This window comes from Gorilla gorilla, chromosome 8 (assembly GCF_029281585.2).
Source record: "Gorilla gorilla gorilla isolate KB3781 chromosome 8, NHGRI_mGorGor1-v2.1_pri, whole genome shotgun sequence".
In the NCBI taxonomy this organism is placed as follows: Eukaryota; Metazoa; Chordata; class Mammalia; order Primates; family Hominidae; genus Gorilla; species Gorilla gorilla.
This window is the reverse complement of record NC_073232.2, coordinates 103,085,558-103,107,299: the sequence shown is the minus strand read 5'-3', so window position 1 is coordinate 103,107,299 and position 21,742 is coordinate 103,085,558. Positions and strand designations below refer to the sequence as shown.

At 38.2% G+C, this 21,742-nt stretch overlaps 1 protein-coding gene across 2 annotated transcripts in view; it reads left to right on the top strand.

The window, feature by feature from the left end:
• HTR7 (5-hydroxytryptamine receptor 7) overlaps nucleotides 1-20,717 on the top strand; it is a 118,224-nt gene extending 97,507 nt beyond the window's left edge. Inside the window, exons 2-4 of one of the 2 annotated variants that reach the window (XM_055353834.2) lie at nucleotides 11,716-12,471; nucleotides 17,844-17,941; nucleotides 19,007-20,717. In XM_055353834.2, coding sequence (XP_055209809.1) covers nucleotides 11,716-12,471; nucleotides 17,844-17,941; nucleotides 19,007-19,092 — 940 coding nt within the window. In that variant the 3' untranslated portion in view covers nucleotides 19,093-20,717. The remainder of the gene's footprint in view (nucleotides 1-11,715; nucleotides 12,472-17,843; nucleotides 17,942-19,006) is intronic. The other variant, XM_019035246.4, reaches the window with a different exon arrangement.
• Nucleotides 20,718-21,742: the final 1,025 nt, after the last annotated feature.

The window sequence follows — 21,742 nt, the reverse complement described above, 5'->3', positions numbered from 1 at the left end:
CACACATACACACAAAATGGTAACTATGTGAGGTAATAGATGTGTTACCTCACATAGTAACACATCTATGTGGCCCATAGATGGCCACACACTTGTGACGAGGAGGCCTGATTGCATCCTTAAAGACATCTACATGCTTGGAAAGATCCAGAAGCCTCCTTCACTAACTGAAACACTTGAGTTAAAATCCTGGAAGAGTCCATCAGAGTTCCATTCTGTACCTAACTTTACTGTGGTAATCATTTCACAATATATATGTATATTAAAAAATAGAAAGTGATAAAGTAGAAACAGTCCAAAAAGAAAAAATAAAGCTTTGCAGTATTTTAGAGTAATTCTTTAATTTTTTGAAAACTGTCTGTGCTCATTATGAAAATTCAATTATAAAAAATATGAAGAAGAAAACAAATCATCTAAACTCTTAGGCAGAAAAAGAAAATAACATGTAGTAAGTATCATTTTAGTTGTTTCTTTATGCTTATGTCCACTTAGGAGGATGGCTGGCTAGCTGGTTAGTTGATTCAATGACAGGTAGATAGAAAGTTGATTGATTAAAAAAATTATAAAAATGATATCACACTATACCTGTTATTTTAACAAAATATTAAAACTAAGTTTACTTGAATTTAAAACAAGAAAAATAAACTGAAGTAGAACTTTCAGTCAGAGCTACTATTTTTTCGTTTAATTTTTTTGACACATAATTGTACATATGTATAGGGTACATGTTTATTTTATTTTATTTTTTTGAGACAGAGTCTCACTCTGTTGCGCAGGCTGCAGTTCAATGGCGCAATCTCAGCACACTGCAACTTACACTTCCCGGGTTCAAGCAATTCTCCCTCCTCAGCCTCCCAAGTAGCTGGGATTACAGATGCCCACCAACACGCCTGGCTAATTTCCTGTATTTTTAGTACAGATGGGGTTTCACCGTGTTGGCCAGGTTGGTCTCAAACTCCTGACCTCAGCTGATCCACTTGCCTTGGCCTCCCAAATTGCTGGGATTACAGGTGTGAGCCAGTGCGTCCAGCCCATATTGATGTTTTGATACATATAATGTATAGTGATCAGATCAGGGTAATTAACATATCCATAATCTCAAACACTTATCATTTATTTGCATTGGGAATATTTTTGATATCCTCCTTCTAGCTATTTGAATCTATATATGCATTGTTAACTATAGTCATCCTACAGTGCTATACAACACTAGAACTTGTTCCTCTTATCTAGCTTTAACTTTGTATCCTTTAACAAATCTTTGTATATCCTTCTTTCCTCCTACCCTTCCCAGCCTCTGTTATCCTCTGTCCTCCTTTTTACTCCTATGAGATCAACTAATTTTAGAGTGAGAATATGTGGTGGTTAACTTTCTGTACCTGGCTTATTTCACTTAATGTCTTCAAGTTTCATTCATGTTTCTGTGAACAACAGGTTTTCCCTCTTTTTATGGCTGAATAGTATTTAATTGTGTATATACACCACACTTTCTGTCTCCATTAAACTGTTGTTGGACACCTAGGTTGATTCAATATCTTGGCTATTGTGAATAGTGCTACAATAAACGTGGGGATGCAGCTGTCCCTTTGATATACTGATTTCCTTTCCTTTGTACAGCACTAATTTTAAGAGGTATCTGTTCCTGAAAGATTGTGTAAAGATTATGGGAAAATATGAAAGCCATCAGGAGGTTGGTTTTGTATAAACTATATGTTACAATTTTAAAATGTTACAACTTTAGGCAGTATCAGTTGATCTCTACTTTGAAAGTTGAATTGATTAGTGCTCTAACACTGTATCCTACCTTGCTTCCCCCCAGCTCCTGATTCTTGTGGCTTATATTATTTTTACTTTGTAAAATTTACATTCTGTTATGCTAATATAATTCCCATAGGTGTTACTGTTGCATTTAAACAAGTTCAGTAATAGCCATTGTTTCCCTGGTTTTAAATTCTTCATTTTGATTCATTTTTAGTAGGATGGATTTTATTTCCTCCCCCAAAATAGGGTTTATGGGCACTTTACTCTTCAAATTCTTTCATGTTTGAGAATGTCTACTTCTTAGCTTTATAATGTTAGATAACAGGCATAATGCTATTTCACTTTTTTTTTTTTTTTTTGAGACAGAGTTTCACTCTTGTTGCCCAGGCTGGAGTGCAATGGCACGATCTCGGCTCACCGCAACCTCCACCTCCCGGGTTCAAGCAATTCTCCTGCCTCAACCTCCCGAGTAGCTGGGATGACAGGCATGCGCCACCACGCCCAGCTAATTTTGTATTTTTAGTAGAGACGGGGTTTCTCCATGTTGGTCAGGCTGGTCTCCAACTCCCGACCTCAGGTGATCCGCCCACCTCAGCCTCCCAAAGTGCTGGGATTACAGGCATGAGCCACTGCGCCCGGCTGCTATTTCACATTTTATACACTCTATCTTTCTAGACATTTTCTATTATATTTTGGCATGGAATTCTGCTGTTGAGAATCAGCCTGATTTTTTTTCTACCTTGCATATTTTCTGATTTTTTTTTCTTTCCCAAATGCCTGCAGTGGTCTTTCCATGTCTTGAAGTTCAATAACTTTACTAGGATAGGTATCATGGATAATAATTCTATATCACTTTTTCCCAACTATTTTATGTGTCCTTTTGCTGGTAAGATTCAGCTCTTTCATTGATTCAAGGAAAATGTCCTAAATTATATCACTGTATACTTTTTACATATTGCAGCTCTATTTACTTAAACAATTTCCCCCCTACTTGTTAGGTACTTTCTTTTCTTCAGGGAGATGTTATTATTATGTCTTATCTTTGTGTGTTCTCCTTACCTATCACCTTCTAATTGCTTGAATAAATTTTTCCATATGCATTGATATGATTACCTCACGCCTTTTTACTTCATGCCATTGATTTGCTTTTCAGGTGTGTCTGTTTCTTTTCTTTTCTTTCCTTTTTTTTTTTTTTTTTTTGAAACAGAGCCTTGCTCTGTCACCCAGGCTGGAGTGCAGTGGCACGATCTCTGCTCACTGCAACCTCCGCCTCCTGGGTTCGAGCGATTCTTCTGCCTCTGCCTCCTGAGTAGCTGGGACTACAGGCCAGCGCCACCACGCCCAGCTAATTTTTGTATTTTTAGTAGAGACAGGGTTTCACCGTATTGGCCAGGGTGGTTTCGAACTCCTAACCTTGTGATCCGCCCTCCTTGGCCTCCCAAAGTACTGGGATTACAGGTGTGAGCCACTGCACCTGGCCAGGTGTGTCTGTCTGTTTCTATTCTCAGCTCCTGCTCATTCATCCATTAGATCTGCCCTGATGATGTTCTGGCCTCAATTTATTTTCTTAACTTAGCAGTCTCTTTTTATCTCATTCTGCTGTTTTAACATCTTTGAGCCTCTACTTCCGTGATCACATATATTTATTAAGGTCTCTTACAGTGAAAAGTACTTTTAGGAAAACAACTTCTATTCTGAATGTTATGTTTGCCTTTTGACTTGGTTCTTCAAGTCTTAGCCATGTTCTCTTTCTTTCTTTTTTCCTTTCATTGTTGTTATTGTTGGAGCATGTTTCTGTAGTTGCTGTAACAGTTTAATCTTGCTCATTCTTAACATGAGTTGTTTATTTAAACCCTAATGTTTGTTCTCACATACTGTGGTTGAATTTTCATCGATATTCTGCCTTAATTGATATGCTATTTTTCTCTTTTTAGGCTAGTATTTAGTGCATCTACTTTTCAGTTGCCCGGAAGTGTAGGGTTGCGGGGAAAGGAAGGGAGTAGATTCTACCGCAGCTGAGTGAAGTTTGTTAAGGAGGATTACTCTTTACTCTGAATACTCATTAGATGTCCTGGACCAGACAACATCCCGCTAAGCTCAGGATTTACCAGTCTTCTAGAAGTTGGCATACTCCCCTGGTTGAGCTCAGTGTCCTGAAAGATGACAAGTTCTGTTGGCCCTTAACTCTGCTAAAATGGTATGTGGGGCTTCCGCTCTTCATGGCTTTTCAGTACTTTTCTTTAGGTTGTCTTCTCACCCTCTTGATTTGCTTCTCCCCAGCATGAAGGTGTTATTTGGAATTTTAAGGATTTACTCACCCCGTTTCTTGAGTACTGCTTCTATGGGATAGGGTTGAAAGCCACACAGAACCATCATAAAACAGAATATTTTCCTTTCTTTTCCTGCCTCTAACCTTTAAAAAGTTTTTAGCTAAGGTTTTATGCCATTCATTTCTTTTATTATTGCTGATAAATTTTGGTTCTTTCTTTGCTGCCATCCCTGCCCCCTTTTTCTGAGGAATAAAAGGCCAAATTCTTTGGAAAATTTAGTTTATTGTGAATCCATATACAACTGAAGCAATTAACAAGTATAATTGAGGGGTCATTACTATCTCTCACACTATTCATTTTCATGACTTTGTATAATTGTCTAAAAATCCTTTAATAGACATGTATTTTTCTTTTTCTTTTCTTTTTTTTTATGACAGAATTTTCCTTGGTGGTGTTTTAAGCCACTAAAGTGTGGGAATTAGTTATGTAGCAACAGTTAACAAATATAATATATGAATTTTTACATGCACTTTTAGAATTAAGTGATTTATTTTAATTAAATCTGATTTTCTCTCTTAAGGGAAACTCTCTTTTTTGTTTAATAATAATATCCTTTCTCAAAGAGGAGGCTTTGCTACTGTGTTTCCAAACTTAGTTGAATTTTGTTGCTTTCTTCCCCCCTCTCTCTTTTATCTACTTCTCTCCCTCAATGCTGAGGGCAGAATAAGGAATTTAAGTTGTTTATTGGTCCTAACTGTAAGTGTAGCTTAGAAACACTGATGGAAATGGTTTAAAAGTGTATTGGAACCCCACTGTAACATTGGTTTTAGAGAACAGGTTAGCATCTAGGTTAATGGCAAATGATAAGTTCAGTGTATTGTTAAAAATTTACTTTTAGTATTTAAAAAAACCTGATTTACATACATCCAGAACACTGCACAAATCATAACTGAATAGCTCACTTACTTTCTACAAGGTGAGCATACCTATGTAACACACCCAGAGGAAGAAAAAGAACATTTTCAGAACTCCAAGCTTTCCTCCTGCACCCTCATTGCTTAGGACTCCCTCTTCCCCGGAGGTAACTGCCATTCTGGCTTCTGTCACCAGCAGCTAGTTTTGCCTGGTTTTGAATAGTATGTTCTTTTTTGTTTTTTAGCTTCGTTAGCTCGAGCTTATGTTTGTGAAAATCATCCATGTTGACAAGCAGTAGTGGGTTCATTCTCATTGTTTTATAGAATTCCATTGCATAAATATGCCACAGTTTATGTACTTATTCTACTATTATAGAGTTATACTAATTTTACTTTTGTAGAGTGGATTAGTTTCATTTGGAGCTATTACCAACAGTGCTGCTATAAAGTTTTGTATGTGTATTTTGGTTAATGTTCATTATATACTTGGAATTGCTAGATCATAGAGTGTGTATTATTTAGCTTTAATAGATATTACAAAATAGTTTCCCAATGCATCAGTTTACACTCCCACCAGTAATGTGTGAGAATCACAATTGTTTCATATCTTCACAGAACACTTGGCATTATAGTTTTTATCATCATCATCATTAATTTTAACCACTCTGATGGCTGTTAGTGACATTTCATTGTGCTAATCTGCATTTTTGTCATGACTCGTGATGTTAAACACCTTTTCATATGTTTGGTGAAGGTGAGTAATTTTCAAACTTTAGGCCTTGATCCATTAATGGGTTATGAAATCAATTTAGTGAGTTAAGGCCAGCATTTAAAAAGTCTGAAATAGAATAGAAGAGAGTAGATAATGGTTTATAATGGTAAATACAGATTTGTGAAACTTTTGTTTAATTTCCTAAATATAAATATACACACATATCAGTTTATTATATAAAATGTTATATTTCTTTTTGTGAACCGTGGTCAAAAAGGTTTTAAAAAACCTTGTTGTGTATTATGCATTTAAGAAAAATCTACAACTTGATTAAAACATAAAGACCACACATATCTCATTTAGTACAGTACTGGGAAATAAATCTAATAGCTGAGATAATGGAAACATGATTCATAATGATTTTGTTAGGCTAAACTGGAAGCAAACTGTTCAGATGAAATATACAGTCAAGTAAAGCCCTTCATGTGGTAAGTATAAAGTCCTTGTAATTGAATGGGAGAAGGCTGCTTTGACAGCAGTGTGGGGGATAAAGACCCAGAACAGTCAATCCTAAACACAAAGTCCTAGGTCTCCAATCCTTGAATGAGAATAGTGGCTTGGGAATCTGCATGTTTCTAAAGCTCCTGAGTAATTCTGATAATCTGGCAGTTTCAGCAGCCACTGACATCAGCCGGAGATTCTAGTGGGTTTTGCCAACTGCAAGGGAGGAATCTCCTGGAGAAGGTGTTCTAAGTGTGTGAACGCTTTTTAAGCTGAACGCTCTAAAAAACCACCATATTTCAGAATAATTCTACCTAGTTTCTTTTACTCCCTAAATTATCATTCTATAGCAGTGAAACTCAGAAGAAGCCATTTAATTAAAGAACCATTATCTACCATTTCTATACAGTTAGAACGGAAGACAGGCAGCAGAGTTAATTTACTTCCGATCCCTCTCTATGCAGATTATAACTCCCTAATCCTCTTTTTCTCTGAACCTGTACTTCAATGGCACCCCTATTGTGAGTTGCATATATTCCTCAATTATATAATACTTTAGTGCTTTCGTCTCTGAGATTTACTGTACTTTAACATTCGTATGCATTTTACAGTAAAATTTTGAAGGCTTTATAAGCATCCTGCTTTCTAATAGGATAAAATGTTAGTGTGATTAAATATTAAACATGCATACTTAAGGAATATTAAAAATCAGTCTAGTTTTTTTTTTCTTTTTTTCTTTCTCACCCTTGAAGGTAAGATTTATCCTATACAAGGTTTGGAAGAATGAATGTATAATTTAGAGAAACACTTCCCTGAATACCAATATTACTTTATATAGTAATTATGGGATTTTAAATGCCAATGAGTTCTTTTTCTTTTGTATGAACTTATGAATGTATTATAATAAAGCACTTTTGACAGGCTAATCAAATAAAACAATGTAAGATTTAATTATCAGCTTTCTAAAGATTTTATGAACCAGATTGTTTCTATTGCCAGAATCATTTAATAATTTAGGAATCTCAGAATCCTCTTAAATCTTTTATTTTGTTCTTAAAATAGTGGTTTTTTTTACATGCTCACTACAGAAATATCAAGCATAGAAAATATAGAGGAAATTTAAAATCATTAAAATTTCTTCATTTCAGGTAAAACTACTATTGATATTTTAGTTGATATTCTTGTAGACATCTGAGCATACACAGACATGCTCACACTAGCATACACCCAGTTTTATATAGAAAGGTTAATAATATATGTTATACGATATTCTATTACTTATCTTTAAGAGCTATGTGTTTTTAATCCACTCTTCTGTTGTTTCTGTGTTAGTAAATACAGACGTACATCATCATTTTTAATGGTTGCATTATACATATTATATACAGTATATATATACCATATCTAATCTCCTATTGATAATACTTAAATTGCATTCTTTTTCCTCTGTTATGTGTTTAGTAACATCTCTGCACATTAGTCATTTTGCATTTGTACAATTATCTTCTTAAGACAAAATCCTAGATGTCTGATAATTGCCAAACTGTCTTCCAGAATTATTTCAGTTGACATTCCCAATAGCAACGTAATAGAATGATTGCTTTTTCAGTTTTCTAATACTGGATTTTGTCTTTCTTAAATATTTGCAAATGATAAAAATGTGTCATTTTAAAATTTGCATCTCTTTATTAATGAAGTTCTAAATATTTTTAAGTGCTTATTGGTCATTAGTTTCTCTCTCTCTCTCTCTCTCTTTAAGATAGAGATAGGGTCTTGCTATGTTGCTCAGGCTGGTCTGAAACTCCTGGCCTCAAGTGATCCTTCCACCTTGGCCTCCCAAAGTGCTGGGATTATAGGCATGAGCCACTGCGCCTGGCTTTGGCCATTAGTTTTTCTTCTTTGATCAATTGCTTAAATATTTTTATTGGGATGGTTGGCTTTTTGTTTTTTCTTTTACAAACTCTGGAGTTCTTACTATGGGATGGCTGTGTTTTGTATTGACCTGTAGGAAATCTGTGAATATTGTGATATTGCCATTTAGATTTCTAGTTTATGATTTGACTTTTAACTCTTCACAGAATGATTTTTGAATTAAACTAAGTGTTGCTTATAAATATCACTTATTTATTTTGTTTGTTACAAACATTTATTGATGTTTCATTTTATATTTTCAAGCTTTTGTATTATAGTTAAGAATGGCCTTTGTCATCTCAGGATTGTGGAAATACTTGCCAATATTTTCTTAGGGTTTAATTTTTTTACATGATAATCTTTGATCCATGTGAGATTTATATTTAATCAAAAGATAAGAAGCCAGTAATACTTTTACCTCAATTGCTGGCCAGTTGTGAGACTTCAAGAATATCCAATTTTTTACTAGTGATTTAAAGTGACTCCTTTTATATTGAATTCCCTTATATATTTGAATCAATTTGAACCTATCTTGTTTTATTGATATCTTTTTGAATAATTATTTTGGGGCTTTTATTTCTGTGGCTTTATACTTTTTTTTAATAGGATAAGTATCCCTTCATTATTCTTTTTCAGATTATCTGTACATTTTTGCATGTTGACTTGGTGAGCTTTAAAATCGTTAACAAAAGCCATGCCAGTTTATTCATTGGGGGTTATATGGTATTTATAGATTGAGGGGAAATAGGTACTTTTATAATACTAGAATTTCTTATTGAAAAAACAAGTTTTTTCCCCCATGGATTTAAGTATTTTTAAAAATGTACCTCAGTAGCATTTTGTATTTTCTTCATATAGGCTCTAGGTATTATTTTTAAAAAGCTTTTTCCTAGGTGTTTTTAGTTGTTGTTAATTGCATCATCTCCACACTATTTTCTGATTGTTAATGGTTAAAACAAAATATTAACTTTTGTTTATTTATTTTATATCCAGACACTTCAGTAAGCACTCATTTTTTTTCTAGTAATATTTCAGTTGATTTTAGCCTTATAATGTCTCACCAGGTGGAAGTGAGGAGCCTAAGAAGTAAATATAACTACCTTATTGTAGGATGTCTTGAAATCATTAGAGAATGGTGCCTAATGTAGAACAGAGTTTATGAAATATAATTTGTACATCCAGGGCCGACTGAATATGGACTAATCACCATGATTGAAATATAATGTGTCAGCCTAAGTGTACTAGAATGAATAAACATACCATTTAAATGAGATTATCTAATATTCTGAAATGTTCTTTGTACTCTATTAATCTCTCAGGATTAATCTTTGTGAATTCTGTATTATTTACTTAGCCAGGAAAAAGATGGGATTGTTATTTAAGTGGGAAGGCATAGTTCTAGTAAGGAAAGTGTGAAGAAATGGGAGAGAAAACAGATTTCCTCAAAATAGGAGTTTACTAGGTCGTGAGTTCCAGGCATGCTAATTTTTTAAATGCTCCACAAATAAAATATAACTTTTTTTGTTGTAATTTTTCCAACATAATACCTGTTACTTCAACCATCTACCCTATTGAAACACCCCCCTTCCCAGTAAGTGGGTGTAAAATGGTCTGACAATGCCATCTGGTGGCCTCCTGGGGAATTGTGTAAAGTAACCTCTACCTGCCGGACTTCACTCCTTGGTGAACCTGAGGCACCATCCTGGGCTCATGTCTTGGATGCCACATTCAGGCTTGAGAGCAGGCATTTATGCTGGGGCTGTAGACAAAGAAAGACGAGAAATCAAAATCCACGTCTGGGAAAGGCTGCTGGGGAAATAAGGAAGGTGCCCAAAAGGCCACATTCACAGGAGCTGGTTGAGAACAAGGACTAGATTTTTCTTTTCCCTCCCTCTTCCCTTTTCCCTCTTCCTTACTCCTTCACTCCCTCTCTTCTTCTGAGTTACTTTCCCCCACACTGCCCGCCTTTTTCTTAGCTCTTATTCTTGCATTCTCAGGAAAGCCTCCCTCTTTCTCTTCCCTCATTCTGTTTGGGAGCCACATCATAATCCTAACTACAGCTGATAAATCTAAGGGTAGTGCTTGTAGGTCAGCTTTATTAAGGAAAAGGGGAGGCAGAAGTTTGCAAATGAAGAACCAGCGTCATGAACGCCTGAGTCCTTGGAAGAGATCAGAAGTTCCCTTCAACATTACCATGGCCTCAGGTTTTCCCCTTCATCTGACATGATTTCCCCACTTGCCTGCACGCAGGATTTTCGTCTCTTCTACTCACTGTCCTATCCCCAACACCTGGAACAGAACCTGTCCAGTAAAATGAGCTCCATTAATACTTATTGAAGGAAAGAATTCTAGAGGAGTAAGAACATCTGGCTCATTATTTTTTACTATATTTCAGTGTTGTCTTCCTGTAAGTGTTACAGTGATGCTAATTTTCATTGTGAAAGTATGATTTTGGACTTTTGTGGGATAATTTAAGTATTAAAGGATATTTCTAGCAGAAATTGTTTTTTGAGTTCTAAGCTACTAACTGACTAACTTTCAGAAAATAACCTGTTGGTAAGTTAGGGACTCTCTGTATCTTTCCTTTTTATGTTTCAAGAATGTATCTTTTATACACATAAAGGAAGTAAAAACAACAACAACAAAATGACCAGCTTTTTTTCTGTCTTTGCTTCTCAAGTGCTCCTAGCTTTCCAAAAAAGACTCTAAGACTATTAAATATGAGGAAAACACAGGTTTGAAAAGCTGAAAAATATTAAGCATTTGGCAGAACATCTTTTCTGTATATGTTTTCTCTGTGTGCACAGACTTGTTTGCATTACAAATCCTTGATCACAGACTTGGAGTAATATTTATTCCCTCTATAGAACTAAGCACAGAGAAAATGTTGGATTTCCCTAACATTTTTCAGAATTGCACCCTTGTTTTGTGATTCTCCTAAGAACTGGCGAGAGAAGTCAGGCTGCTTTTATTTCTTAGATTGTTCCCCTGACATGGCTGTTGTGTGAGAATTTTCTGTGGGTAAAATAATAATAATAATAATAATAATAATAATAATAATAATAATAATAATGATCATTTTCTGCTAACCCTTTCAACACTCTAGGATTCCCAAATTATCTCACGAATCTGTGTGATCTTAAAGAAATGCTTTTGCTGTAATGCAGAGGGAAAGCTGAAATGAATGAAAAGCTGGCCTAAATTAAGACAGCTGGGGTGATCACTGGGTGTATAATACCAGAGTGTGGTAGACCTTGGTTAAGTTTTGAGAATGTGTCACAACATCCTACATCAGAGTTGATATGTTGTCCTGGTTGATGTTGGTGGCTGTGGTCATGGGGAGGGGGAGCTTTTTAAACTTTGTTGACTACGTGGATTGTGAAAAACTATAAGGCATGCACAAAGCATGGACTGACTTTAGAGTCAGAGGGCTCTCAGGCTACAATCTGGCAATGCCTCTGTGTGACCCGGAATAAAATAGGTAACATCTCAGAGCCTTAGTTTACCTTTCTGCAAAATGGGAGTAATGATGCCTACCTAGAAGGGCTGTTGCGAGGACTGGTGCTGGTACCTGGCTGGCAGGACTTGCTTGGTTGACCAGTTATGATCACGGTGTTCATCTGTTATCTTTCCATCTCACCACTAGGTACCTTGGGATCACAAGGCCCCTCACGTACCCTGTGAGGCAGAATGGGAAATGCATGGCGAAGATGATTCTCTCCGTCTGGCTTCTCTCCGCCTCCATCACCTTACCTCCACTCTTTGGATGGGCTCAGAATGTAAATGATGATAAGGTGTGCTTGATCAGCCAGGACTTTGGCTATACGATTTACTCTACCGCAGTGGCATTTTATATCCCCATGTCCGTCATGCTTTTCATGTACTACCAGATTTACAAGGCTGCCAGGAAGAGTGCTGCCAAACACAAGTTCCCTGGCTTCCCTCGAGTGGAGCCAGACAGCGTCAGCGCCCTGAATGGCATAGTGAAGCTCCAGAAGGAGGTGGAAGAGTGTGCAAACCTTTCGAGACTCCTCAAGCATGAAAGGAAAAACATCTCCATCTTTAAGCGGGAACAGAAAGCAGCCACGACCCTGGGGATCATCGTCGGGGCCTTTACCGTGTGCTGGCTGCCATTTTTCCTCCTCTCGACAGCCAGACCCTTCATCTGTGGCACTTCCTGCAGCTGCATCCCACTGTGGGTGGAGAGGACATTTCTGTGGCTAGGCTATGCAAACTCTCTCATTAACCCTTTTATATATGCCTTCTTCAACCGGGACCTGAGGACCACCTATCGCAGCCTGCTCCAGTGCCAGTACCGGAATATCAACCGGAAGCTCTCGGCTGCAGGCATGCATGAAGCCCTGAAGCTTGCTGAGAGGCCAGAGAGACCTGAGTTTGTGCTGTAAGGTCATTTATCACTATTTTCCTTTTATCCCCCAAACCCTTTTATGCAGCTTTTTGAACCACATCACAGAAAGCTTCCTGAACGAGTAGCTAGCTTAGTTTTTACTAAACATGCCAGATTTGAATTGACAACAGTATAGACTCCAGTCTTCCACCCAGTAAAATTCCAAAAGCCAAAAATAGGTACTTAGTTGGATTGGTAGATGAGACTGATTTGCTGATGAATTGCAATTGATGTGATTGGCAACAAGGCAGGTGATATTTTCCCTTCTTTCTCCATAAATGACATCCAAATGATATCCTTACATCTGAATTTGTGTAACATTATTATTTTAGTTGTTATTCTTCTGTCCAGTAAAACTTTTTTGATAACCTCATCCTTCACAGATAAATTCTTCTTTTGAAGTAGGAGGCACAATGATCTTTTTAGTATGCAGTTACGTTCACCTGGGCTGAAAGGAGGCAGCCCAGGAAAAAGAAGAGTGGTTAGTGTGGGGAGATGCCAGGATGAGGCAAGGTCTTAAAAGCTACAAGAGCCGGACATGGTGGAGCGCCTCTGTAATCCTAGCCACTTGGGAGGCTGAGGCAGGAGGATAGCTTGAGCCCAGGGGTTGGATTATGCAGTGAGCTATGATCATGCCACTCCAACCTGGTTGACAGAGCAAGACTCGCCTCTAAAAAATGAAAGAAAAAGAGCCACAGGAGCTTTTAGGAAATGTTCCTGCCCATCTTGGCAGGTGAGAACCAAGAATTGGTCTAAGAAGTCTTAGTGACTTTCAAGGAAGCAATTACAATAGGTTCTTGGGATCTGAAAAAGGATCTGATGGTGATAGAGAAATGGAAATTTCAGAAGTGACCCACATGTTAAAAATGTGGCATTGTAAAGAAGGAAAGAGATAGTATACTAGTTAGAGGTCTCAACATGTCTGATGAAGACTTTGTTTTAAATGTGAGGTAGAGGAGATTTCTTCACGTTTGAAAGTCCGGGGAAAAATAAACTTAGAATGAAAAATTGGAAGGTTCTGGTGAGAGAATGAGCAGATTAATGTTGGAGGTGTCCTTCTTCACTGAGCCTGGCAGGGAGGAGTAGACTAGAGAACCAGGGACCACTCTAGAGGAGTAGACTAGAGAACCAGGGACCACTCTAGAGGAGTAGACTAGAGAACCAGGGACCACTCTAGAGGAGTAGACTAGAGAACCAGGGACCACTCTAGAGGAGTAGACTAGAGAACCAGGGACCACTCTAGAGGAGTAGACTAGAGAACCAGGGACCACTCTAGAGGAGTAGACTAGAGAACCAGGGACCACTCTAGAGGAGTAGACTAGAGAACCAGGGACCACTCTAGCAGAGAGGGACCTTCCTGGTCATCTTGTCCACCCCTGTCTTTCAACAGAAGAGCTAACTGGGAGTTGAAAAGTGAGATGTCTCACACTTAGCTAGTGTCACAACTAAGTCTAGATTCCACATCATCTGAATCCCGGTGCTACTCATTTTTCTTATACTGGACTGCCTTTATCTTACAACTGAAAGTTGGAAGACTACAGCTATGCTAATTCTTAAGCTGAGTGTAGCTTCACAGGCATTCATGTTTACTTCTATATACTCTTTTGTACACGAGATTGTTCACAATATAAAAAATAGCATTAAAAAATAATGTAATTTTAGGTTCTAGAACATGTACTATAAGCAAACCCAGAGATCTTACTATGCCTATAAGAGTTCGTTGAATTGACCATTAGGATTTTCCCACCAGATTCTGAATTCCTTCAGAGGAGGAACAATGTCTTAATCAGATTTCTTTCTGCTGAATCTAGTACAGTGCTTGACACATAATAGATGATAAATAAAAGTAATAACTGCTAACCATTATTGAACACCCGCTACATGCTATGCAGCATGCTACCTGCAAAATAGGTGCTTCTAGCATCCCCACTTTTCAGAAGAACAACTTAAGGCTCAGGAACGTAAAGTAACTGACCTATGTTCACACAGTCCCTAAGGGGTAGCTGTGATATGAATCACCCCGATGCTCATATTGAATGTTATGCAATAATACTTGTCAAGTGACTTCAGTATATAGGCAGTGAAGAGTCTCAGAATATTTTTGAGCTAGAGACTAGCCATAAGCTCTCTAAGAAGACAATGAGAATGACTTGTTACTCTAAGTGAGTAAAGTTTATTAGACTTACTGCACTATGAGTGGTATCCACTCCTAGACAATCTCAGTAGTTTCTCAGATGAAGGAAATAAGGCAAGGATATTGATAGGGTTTTGGGGCTTGGGCTGGGTGATTTGAAGGTGGGGAACTGGTGAGGATTAGGCAGAGTTTATGACATAATAGCTTTAGACTGGTAAGTACAGCTATATGAGGGCTGTGAAGTGAGTGTTAATGAGCAAACTAGTCTTGATAAGTAGGCTATTTTTGTTGGCATATAGTCTTCTGAAAGTGACTATTTCCTAGAACAAATAGCTGGGTTATTTTGCCTGGCTCCAGCATTTTTTAGCACAGGAAAAGGAAAGCGTGTTGGTATTAGTTTTCAGGAGTAACATGGGAAGGTCTCTCTGGCAATAGTGAGGAGGGCAGACAAGGGAAAGATGGGTGGCAGGGGATCCAGTTAAGCAGCCAGTGTATAAAGTAGGAAAGAACAGATAAAGTCATGAGCAAGGAAACACTGCTATATTTGCATGCATCCATAGGGTCAAAAAACTTGAGAATCATTTTATTGATTATTTTAGTTAATGATTCATAGATAATTCAGATAGATCATAAAATGGTAATCTTTAAAATGTAGCACAAAAAGGTTTTCCAGTTTAAAATAATAACATGCGTTTGCTGAGGATTCACTCTCAGACACTTTGCTGAGCACTTTATGTGAATTTGATCAATTAATCCTCAAAAGTTTATGATAGGTTAGTTTTCTTCATTTCCATTCTGAAAATAACAAAACAAGGGCGTGGAGAAGTCAAATGATTTCCCCTACAGTCATACAGAGAGTGATAGAGCTGGATTTGAGCCCAGGACATCTGTGTTCAAAAGTGCTTTTAACTTCTATGCTACTGTGCCTTTTATAAAAATAAATCAGCTAACATAAAGTCTAAAGATATTTGCCTTTGTATCTTTAGCTAGTCTGGAGGCTTGGGTGTTGTTTTCCTGTAAGCTTAAGACAGAGGTCAGCAAACTTTAACTGTGAAGGGCAAAGTGGTAAATATTTTAAGCTTTGCCAACCATATGGTCTCTATTGAAACTACTCATCTCACTGATGAGTAATTTGTCACTGACATAAGTAAACAGATAGGCCCGTGTACCAATAAAACTTTATTTACAAAAAGGGGCTGCCAGTTGTATTTGGCCCACAGGCCATAGTCTGCTGTATCTTCTTTGCATTTCTCTCAGTTTGAATTTATAATTACAGAATATTATCCACTTCATTAAGGATGATTAGCCTAAAAATATCCATCAACTTTAGGAAATTTCTAATATGGCTGCCATGCATTGAGGAAGATACAGAAAACAGATGATATCTTTCATGTCCTTATGCACATAATTTTGTTGGATATACCTTACACAAACAGACATATGTTGCTATGGCCTGAGTGTTTGTTCTCCTGCAAAATTCATATTTTGAAACCAAATTCCCAATGCAATACTATGAAAATGTGGATTCTTTAGGAGGTAATTAGGTCATGAGGGCAGGGCCCTCATGAATGGGATTATTGCCCTTATAAAAGAGGCCTGAGGGAGCTTGTTCATACCTTCTGCCATGTGAGGAAGCAGCTAGAAGTTACCATCTATGAAGCAGACAGCGAGCCCTCACCAGACATGGAATCTATTGGTGGCTTAATCTTGGATTTCTCAGCCTCTCAAACTATAAGAAATAAATTTCTGTTGTTTATAAGCTACCAGTTTATGGGATTTTGTTATAGCAGCCTGGCTAGGCTAAGACATATGCACATGGCAACCTTTCTGTAATAAGGAAAGGTGGAGACAGGAAAAACTACTGGATTCAAAGGAAAGGAAAATAACTCAGAGCTTACACTAACCCTAATCAGAGAAGACTTCCTGAAGGATATCAACTCAAGCATGTCTATGAAGTTGGTCAAAGCATTTATAGTGAAGGAGAGCAGAAATGGTATTCTAGGTGAAGAGGACTTTTTTTGTAAAGGCACCAATGTGGGAGCTTATACAAAGGACCATCTGGCTGAAGCTAAGCATTTGGGTGCAGGAACTGTTAGAGATCAAAGCAGAAAAGTAGATTGAGATGAAATTATAAAGGATCTTCTATGCTAGCTCCAAGAATTTGGACTTTTAATATTGACAAATTGTTCTTAATCAGGAGTAATTTTGCCTCCCATCCCAACTCTCTGGAGACATTTGGCCATTTCTGGAGGGATTTTTGGTTGTCACAAGTCTGGGTGGCACACTACTGGCATCTACTGGGTAGAGGCCAGGGCTGCTCTTAAGGATTTTACAGTATACAGGCCAGCAACCCCCCGCCCACCCCCCAACAAAGAAGTACCTAGTCCTTAATGCTAAATTTGGGACACTCTGTAGTAGTAAGCCATTAGTGAATCTGCAAGTAGGGGAATGGAGTCATCAAAATGGTCAAGACTGATGCAGTAGCACTGTGTGGATAACTCCGAATGTAGAAAATGGATGTAAGGAGTCTCTTCATTGGCTTGTTTTTCCCAGAAACATTTGAGGGTCTGCTATGTACAAAGCATGGAACCAGGCATGGTAGGGTAGAAAGATGAGTAAGGGACAGTTGCAGTCTCTGGAAGCTTTTAATCTAGTGTGCTGGGGTGGCTGCAGAGGTGGTGGTGGCTAGTAGGAGACTTGTAATCAGAACCCTTTGCTCCCCCTGCCTCTCTCTAGCTCTCACTCAACTTGTGGCCACCCTGCAGATTCTGGGCTCCTCCAGACTCTGGGCTTTCTCCAGCTCTTTTCCTCCCGTCTAGCTTCTGGGCTTCTAGTCTCTCTTACCTTTTCACTTTGCTCTGCCTTCTTGGCTCTACGTATTCTCCTACATAATAGTTTCTTTCTTTCCTGTATAAACCTGTAAGACTGTTCCTACTCCCAAATATTTACCCATTTTTCCGCATTTTCTTGATCAGCATAACCAGAACCTCAGGAGTTCATCAGGCACTCGAAAATTTTCCCTGGGGTAATGAAGTGAATAGATGGAGGAAAAGCTGTGAATACTTTTGCACTGGTAATTTTAATTTACTGCTATCAATTTTAATCCTTTTCGCAAGTATTCACAGATTGGTAATATAAAACCAAATATGATAATGAAATATAATCAAGGATTCTTTTTTCTTTTTCAATTTGATTTACTTATGGATTTGCTTTGAATTGCCATAAATTGCAGGAGGGCCTGCACAAGGAGGGTGCTGTTGAGACCAGAAAAGAGGCCACAGGTGTCTGTGTGGGTGCTACAATCTCCAGACCATCACAATTGGTTAGCAGGTGGGTAGCAAGGAAAGGGAGACTTTGGAGATAGTGCTGTGGTCTGGAGGAATTCAGAACATGAACTATGTGACCAGAGCCGTGCTGAGCTGGAGAAAGCACTGTCTCTCCTGTGCTGAGAAGAGACAGTGGCCCTGGGCTAGGAACGTGTCTGTGGAGCACAGATGGTTGCCAGTCCCCTCTTCAGATACCTGGAGCGTAGAGTGCTGAGTCTGGGCTGAAGTGCAGTACTTGTCCTCAGGTGTTATTGTGTGAGGCTGAGGGGAAAAGCTAGAAACCATGTCTCCAGCAAAATCCATCTATTGATCACCCATCTGAAGGGCTGGGCTGAGAGGGGGACCTCAAAGAAGGAAGAGCAGGACTGCAGGCAAGACAGCCAAATGGCAGGGTAGGGGGTGCTTTAGATGGGGTGGGTAGGTGGAGATTAGGGGCACAGTCCCAGTCTCTGGGTCCTCATAGACCTAGCTCTTAGGCACATGATGTAGTGTGGTAAGTTGAGGCCTGTGGAGGTGCAGAGTCAGGGGAGTGGCTTTACACCAGGAGAAAGGGACTTTTTCTCAGCCGTTGGCTGACACTTCTCCATCACTAATGCCACTTCTGAGCATCTAGGAACGAGGGAGAGAAGTGAAGTTTCTTGGTCCCTGCACACATACCTTACAATAACACACCTTCCTAGGTTTGAGGGAGAGAGCACGTCTCATTGGTGATCATTATTTAGTCATTATTCTTTTCAAGTGGGGCAGGTGCAATAGTATTTTGCAAGGATTTTTGAGAGCAAAGTCATTTTTGGCTATAGCTGTATTAAAAAGGTGAATTTCTAAATGGGTTATTTGGGGCTGATTTGCAAATATATTAAAGCCTTGGCAACTTGTGGAAGTTATGAAATTTATGAAAAGAGTCACAACACTTTTTCTTTCCCTTGAAGGATACTCATAATCCCTTAAAAGCCACAAATGATTCAAATTACTGACTGCTGTAAAAATTAAGTCCACCCACCACAAAATGAAAACTCACATTTACAGTTCTGCTAAATTATTTTCTATTTTTCTCTCTCTTTTTTTTTAGACAAAATGCTGACTACTGTAGAAAAAAAGGTCATGATTCATGATCGAAAGCAGAACAATGGAGATGAAATAAACAAGGCAAAATAGAGGTGGAAACAGAAAGAAGTCATTTGCTGAGTCTGCAGAATGGAATGCAGCTTCTGTCCTTTCTTGGGATGTCTAAAACGTGACAAACAGGGTGATCTGTTGTACACACTATCTTATGAGGGAGATGGTAACCTCTCCTTTTTTCTGTGGATCAGTGCTATTGTGTGTTCTCAGTTTAAGATAGCAGATCATCTCAGCAGTAAGCACACCAACAGAACTGAGTTCCAGAAAGGAAGCAGTTTCTGGTGCTTTGCATATGTCCAAATCCATGCAAGTGGGAGAAAGTTCCAGTGCACACTTCCCATGCTTCTGAGTCTAGGCGTTGTGGTGAATATGCAGGAATCATTCATGAGACAGAATGTATTTTGTTGTATGACAGAAGGCTTTTCCAAGCAAACTGCGGTGAGCGTAGTGTTGAATATGTTGCATGTCCATCTTAGAAAACAGAATCCAGTCATCAGCTAATACAAATGATTTCCCAGAGCAGTGTTTGTTTCAAGCTTCTGTCAAATAGTTTGGCTTTTCTGCAGGGTCTCTGTGATTTCCCCACCAATGTACTTTTCTTTGTTAACTCACTTATTATGGTATAACTCAGGAACAGGTCTCAGGATGAAGAGAAGCATACAACATGAGCAGAGCTTTTTCTCGTGCTCTGAAGGGTCTTGAGAGGGGAGCGGGATGCCTTCTGTGAGGATTTTTATCGCAGTGAAGCTCAAGTGGTACCCAACTGCGTTGTAATTAACATGATTATTGGCATGTTTTTGACTCTCATTTTCTACAAGGCTGCTGTGGGCCCACCCATGGGCTGGCCCATAACTGTATGTTATGTGGGAGAAGTATGGGAATGATAGGTTTTCCATGAAATGTGATGCTTCTGGAGATGGGGCATAAACATGTTCATTCTTGTTGAGCTGCACTGTATTAAACCAAATTGTGTGAAGCGAGGTCACCTGGACCACTCTTGGGAAATGCTTCAGAACACCAGTCTGTTCCTTCTAGAGAATTTGTTTTTGTGTTCTATGTATCTTAAATCAAATGTGTGCCTAAGCATTTCTGTCCTTTGATTCCCACCCCTACCCACCAAAAAATGGTAGACATGAAAGGCAGGTGAGGAAACAGAAAAGGTCTCTTTGCAGATATATATTTTTTAAATGGCACTATGTAGTAATTAAGAGCTAAGGAGACAGAAAGACAGTAGATGAGAATAGAAGAGTACCTGTACCTACAAGGGGAAAAATGAATGCAATTCTTTATTTGATAAGAGTGAACTGAAAGAGAGTATTATTTTCCTACAATAAAGCAAGCTGTCCTCTCACAGGATAAAGTGGAATTCTGACATGGATTATGGACTTCTTCTAACTCCCATTGACATTGCTTCTTACCAGACATGGGGAAAAGCTGCCTTTCCTGAAAGGGGAGGAGGGCACTGTCCTTTCAGACAAAGCTTGTACAAATTCCTGAACCGCAAATTTGCTAAAGTGACCGTATATATTATATTCATAATTTAAATGATTATTTATGGTCAGATACATATTGTTAAACTTGAAAATGTTTTATTACATTACATCAAATAAAGTTTATTTGTAGCTGAAATAAAGCAACGTAAGTAAAAATTTTTAATTAAAGGTCTTATGTCATACATGTTGCTCTCTGTAGAATGGCTGAAGGGCAGACATTTTACATGTTTGCTAAAATCCTAACAGGTAGCTAAGACAGCTCTGGTGTCAATTACGTTTCACTGTGGATTCGTTCACTTAGTGACTTTATTTTTATAAAACAATGACTGTTCATTACTTGATCTGATTAATGAGCATTGTTTGGGCTCCTGGCACATTAGCATTGCTGGCATCAAGGGGACAAAGATGGGTATGGCACAGTCCTTGCTTTTAAGAGTTTGCCATCAGGTAGAAGGCAAACATGTCTCGATTTGTCACAATATAGTATAGTAAGTGCTGTAACAGGTTTTAGGGAGTGACTTTTTCTTTCCTGTAGTGTAAGACAGGGCACTATGGTTAGTTGGATTGATTCAGGTTTTCAAATGTGTTGTTTAATTTTTTATTAAGACCTTCATGATTCATATTGGCTCCTTATCCTGCCTGACTTGAATGCCCGACTATTGACCTCTCTGCTTCATTCTGGCTATAGAGGCTGAGCTTCATGTGTAGACTATACTTTAAATATACGGCAGCAAATAAAAGGAAAAGGTAGAAATGGAAAGGGGATGAGAAAAATAAATCATTAATACAGTTTCACATATGCCATAATTTGTGCCAAAGACACAGCTTTTGTTTTAACTAAGAATTGGGAAAATCATTGAAATGAACATTTTATATATAATGACTGTTCAAGCAAGAAGGACTATTCCTCTTCTCACTCTATGGTATCAGCTGTCATTTTCTGGCAAGGCTGAGTACTGGGAAACCATGCTTGAGAAGTAAAGCACTTACTTGTAAGAGATAACTGAATCACTGTTGCCTTAGCTTTTAGTTTTATTCTGTAAATATTAAACAGGAGGCACTCAGAGTTCCTAGATTTTCTAGCAACTGTTTCATAACTGAAAGCATTGATGATGTTGTCATGGGCTTGATATGCTTGTGCATGTATTTGATGATCATATTTTCATATAGTTTTATTAGGTTCATTGATTGCA